The sequence below is a fragment of the Micropterus salmoides genome, unplaced genomic scaffold (assembly GCF_014851395.1).
Source record: "Micropterus salmoides isolate LMB-PRFRI ecotype aquatic unplaced genomic scaffold, ASM1485139v1 Ms_hic_scaffold_3743, whole genome shotgun sequence".
In the NCBI taxonomy this organism is placed as follows: Eukaryota; Metazoa; Chordata; class Actinopteri; order Centrarchiformes; family Centrarchidae; genus Micropterus; species Micropterus salmoides.
In genome coordinates this window covers 24,491-29,261 of record NW_024043088.1, presented here as the reverse complement: position 1 = coordinate 29,261, position 4,771 = coordinate 24,491, and the positions used below count along the sequence as shown (strand labels likewise).

Here is a 4,771-nt window from a genome sequence, read left to right as displayed (position 1 = left end):
TACACATCTCTCTCTATCGCTTTCTATGAAATAGAAACATTGAGGGCCACTTCTGTCTGGTACTGAGAGCACTGCAGGGAGGAACAACGTCTTCAATTCTGCAATTCTGACAGCTCTGACTCTCAGTAAACCGCAAATGAATCATGAACTTCCCGTCTGGAGTGGAGGACGCAACACAGAGGGAAAAGGGGTGAAAAGGAGTAGTGCAGCAGCAGTGGGTGTTTTAATGACCATCCTGGAGTGATGCACCCTCTTGGCTGTAGCTTCAGCAGCTGATTTCATCCGGGAGGTCAATAATATTTAATATCTCCTCCATGACTGCACATCCGTTTCTGATGGTGGTGATTGATTTTGTTTCGGGGACCAGTTCAGCTCGCTAAGGATTTGTGTGCGCTGGATTTCTAATCACTTGGCATGGTTGATGAATTTGGAGGCCCTCTCTGAATGTAGGCTAAATCTGCCCCTGCAACAATTTTCGGCCTTATGTAATAACAGACGGGCTTACACAAAGACACCCTAAATGTAGGCTGCATCCCCAAACAATGCACAATACCGACAATATAGCAGCCACCCAATACGGTCAGCCAAGTTGTTTGTCCTTGGTTTTACCTTATAGCTATAAATAGCCACCAGAACATTGTGTAGGCCTACATCTTTTGCTGTTGCTGCTGTTATCCACCACCTCTATCCTCTCCCACACACTCTTTTTTCCTCTGTAACACATTACTGCCCATCAATGGTTCACACCTGGGAGCAACAAGCAACTGTGTGTTCTCACTGTGTGTCAGTCAGCTAGCTTTTATCCTTCAGCCAACCATCATAAACAACCATGTTTGAGTTTGTGTGTGTGTGGTGTGTTGCGTGCGTGTGTGCGTGTGTGTGCCAGTCAGCCCCCAGCCTCCTCCACCCGGTCATTACTAAACACGGACAGCTCACCCAGTTGTCACACTGACTGGCCACACCCTGCAGAGTAAGCCACTGAGATTAGGCCTGAGAGGCGATGACGGCATGGGAGCGTCTTATTCAAGTTAAGACGGGTGGGAGGAATACAGGGCTGGAGGGATGAGACTGGCAGGATATGTTAGGGGGGGTTGAAGGCAGGCGAACAAGTTAAACTGATTACAGCTGGATTTCTTATAGCCCTCTTTTTGTGCACGGTAGCAGGTGAGAGGCAGCAAAACAAAAATAAACACACCTGGGCTATGTATAGGTGGCTCTCTAACTCAGCTTGAGTTGTTTTGGGACTCCTTGTGGAGATGTTGCACTACAAATAAACAGAAGCTGATGTTATTCCCGGGAAAGACTCCATCTTGGTGGTGGTTATTTCCCTTCCTAGCTAGTTTGGGTGACTGAACTATCTTCTTAAAATAACGAAAAACATAAAGACGGCTGTGACTTTTTACAATTCAAATCCAGACACAAACCTCTGAGTGTGACCCCTGCCAATCAGAAAATAGGTGAAGAGTTGCACCCCCTAAAAGGAGAGCAGAGCATTACGATCATTCCCTTCAACTCACCAATAAACTCTATGGCCTCCTGGAAGTGGGAGCTGATGTCGGCCATGTGGCTGTCCTCTACTGGGATCCACTTGTAGTAGTAGTGGCCCTTGGCCGGCTGCAGGTCCCTGCGCGACACATTGAGCAAGGCCGTGATGTGAAGTTCGCTGAGATAGTCCTGTCTGGAGGCGTGGTAGGCACTGCCGAGGTAGAGGAAAGGCAGGATCTCTACAGGTTTACCCTGTGTGGGGGGGGGGGGAGAGACGTGAGTCCATGTAGATAAGGACTAGAATATACAACATAGTACAATTTCACGGCCACCTAACAAGACAAAACACTGGACCCCAGATCTTGATGCAAATGCACCCGTGGTCCAAGCCGCAACACCCAAGCACCTGCAGCCCAATAAGCTGCAGAGCAGAACACTGCGTTCATCTGCAGACTAAACGCTCACATGAATGCATGCAGCTGGAAAGATGGATTTCCCCTATTCTGTAAACCCTTAAGTGAAATAACCCACAGTATGTCAACCACAGACACAACAGAGTGGTCTTTGAGATGTGGAGCAGCAACATGCTTTCTGTCTGGGCATTGGAGGAGACAGAGGAAAGGTCAGAGATGAAAGTGTTTTTCTCTATATGAGGTGTCCCCATGTCAACTGGGCATCACTGAGTGGTCTCTCCTTTTTTATGAGCCAAATATGAGGCATAGGCCTATAAAGATGGTGGGGGAGCAGTGAAGGTCAGAGAATATCACATGTAGGCTATGGCAAGAAAATCTTTTGATGGGCTGATGCCAAATACACGTTTCTCTGTTGTCAGCAGGGCTTGGGTGTGTTTTCTTTTTTTGGATAAGGTTAAAAATATAAACTGGCAGTGGATGTAGCAGGCTATAGCCTATTGTATTGTAAAGGGTGTTTCCATACCTGATCGTAATCTGGTTTGTGGTGAGAAAGCTTCTCGCTGTGGCTGTTGACTCTCTTCTCGGTTTCAGTTCCGCTCTGGTCGATGGTTTTCACCTCAGTGCAAAGTTCAGGGTATTGAGAGTGGAAGTTCTCGTATCCTCCTGAGAGAAAAGGGGAAAACACGAACACATAAATAAGCTTAGAATAATTCTCCCTCTACCCCCACAAACACACACTCACAGGCCTACATATCTTGTGAAATGGCAGTTTATGAAACAGTCTCACACAGGATTATAACCGTTATAACCTGATTATTAGCGCGTAATTAATTAGGCTGGGAGCCCGCAGTTGAAGGTGCCGTAATCCTTTTAGGGCTAAATCCTGAGGACGCAGAGGTGACAGACGGAAATGGATGCGTTTCAAGACATTATCACAGCCCCGGTGAGTTTATTTAGCTAAAATAAACGGCTGGATGTGGATTCAATGTTTCTGTTTTATCAATGAAACTCATTGCACCGACAATTTGCCTGCGTTTCTCCCGCACTGACTCATCCGCTCCGTTGACTCACGCAGGACGTTTAGCCATATCTCTCCAAGAAGTGAGAGAAAAGCGTAGGCTACTCGAAACACAGGCCAGAAGGATAATGAGAAAAATAGAAGGCTATTGTTAGGAAGTCAAATAAATTATAAAAACTGTTGGTCCAGTCCTTTAAAATAGTGAGCGACGAGGACAGAAAAGCGGACTATTCTTTAAACCCCACCGTAGTTTAATAGGCTACAGAAGTCTATTAATATTCTACTAGATGTAGCTTACATTTTAAATTTCTGGGACAGAAAACACAGACAAGAAGATTAATCCAAGAAGACTAATTGAAGATTAATCCAAGAAGAAGACTGTTTGATTTAAAGGCGCCCATACACATAGCTTTCTTACAATTTGTTTTAAAAGCGTGGCTTGTCATTTAACAACAGCAAACTGATAGACTAGGCTATATTTTCATTTTCCTCTTTTCCAATAAAAACAGTTTAATTTCCCCAAAGCACTCACCTTTCAGGAAACAGACGTTTGCCCCGCTCGCTAGATGTGACAGAGTGTTTATTACTATTTGTGCTACGCTGTCCTTTTTCAGTTTTTGCCAGTGGGACGTCCGGTCATCCAGAGCTACGATTGCCGATACGCTCCCCTCCCGAAGCCGAAACAGGGCTCTCTCATCCGGGATGACAAACTGCAGGGGCACCGGCCCTCCTCGGGACCTCCGGACCACCACTGAGTTGAGATTGACATTGACAGAACCTTTGATATTGGAGTTCGTGAATGAGAAGTAAGGTCGGCAATCCACAATAAGGCAGCTGCCACTCTCCTTCCTGATGATTTTCCTCAGACGCCGGCCGTCTATGCTGGTGACTTTCATTTTGACGCTTTGGAGTTGTTATTATTGCCTAAAGAATTCAATTGGATTACTTCTAAATGGCGGATATGGGCGAGCGAGGAGTCCCGTGCGCGTCTGTGCCTACATGTCCTCCAAGGGGATTCCGGCCGATCAGTTTTATGTGAATGGAACCTCCGGCGCGTGACGTCACGAACCATATATGGATACCGGTGAGATGTGGTCACAGCAAGACCATGCCCACATCGATGACGAGAATGTGGCTCCGCCCCCGGCTCTGGTAAATAAAAACCGTGCTACTGCAGTGAGCTTGAGATTACTCAGTGTGTGTCCTCTACCAGCACCCACATCTGTCCTTTCATTTTCACAGTCCATTTGTAGTTCAGCTAATATTTGGTGGACATAAATCCAGAGGTTGTGTTTTTTTAGAAGAAAGAAGAATGAATAGCCTACAGCTTATTGAACAAAATTCAAACAATAGGCCTACTGTAAATCCCTCTAACTAAAAAAAGGATGCAAAGTTTTGGAAGGATGCTAGCAAACACCACAGCCAGAATTACGAATCTCTATTGGGAAAAAACAGAGTAGCCTAAGTAGAGATAGCTGTTAGATGAATGATGAAGAACACAAAACAAACACACACCAATATACAAAACGTGGCATTGCATGGGTAACATAGAGCTGCAGCCTGTTTTTGTTAATAAATTCATCTGCTGGTTATTTTATCAATTACAGTAATTCGTTTGGTCGACAAAATTCCAGAAGATAGTGAAAAATGGCCATCACAAATTTCCAGGCCCCATGGTGACATCTTCAAATGTCTTGTTTTCTCCAAAACTCAAAGGTGACCAGTTTTCAGTGATACACAACTGCACATCCTCCCAATTAAGAAGTTGGAAGCCAGGAAATGTCGTTTTTGCTTAACCCCCCCCCTAAAAAATTAATCAATTAATGAGTTAATTAATTCATTTTATGTCAGTCAA

General features: G+C 45.1%; 1 protein-coding gene across 1 annotated transcript; it reads right to left on the bottom strand.

The window, feature by feature from the left end:
- Positions 1-1,108: 1,108 nt before the first annotated feature.
- LOC119884876 (dual specificity protein phosphatase 5-like) lies at positions 1,109-3,910 on the bottom strand. Its single transcript, XM_038695161.1, has 3 exons — positions 3,449-3,910; positions 2,422-2,561; positions 1,109-1,737 (listed from the first exon to the last, which is right to left on the bottom strand). Exons 1-3 carry the CDS (start codon positions 3,810-3,812, stop codon positions 1,447-1,449), a joined length of 795 nt encoding a protein of 264 aa, XP_038551089.1. The 5' UTR covers positions 3,813-3,910; the 3' UTR covers positions 1,109-1,446.
- Between the last annotated feature and the right edge of the window lie 861 nt (positions 3,911-4,771).

Excerpts from the sequence above, each read along its gene's own strand:
- LOC119884876 (XM_038695161.1), bottom strand. The coding sequence starts at position 3,812 with ATGAAAGTCACCAGCATAGACGGCCGGCGTCTGAGGAAAATCATCAGG. Across the intron at positions 2,562-3,448 it reads AAACGTCTGTTTCCTGAAAG|GAGGATACGAGAACTTCCAC; the intron begins GTGAGTGCTTTG and ends CTTTTCTCTCAG. Across the intron at positions 1,738-2,421 it reads ACAAACCAGATTACGATCAG|GGTAAACCTGTAGAGATCCT; the intron begins GTATGGAAACAC and ends CCCCCCACACAG.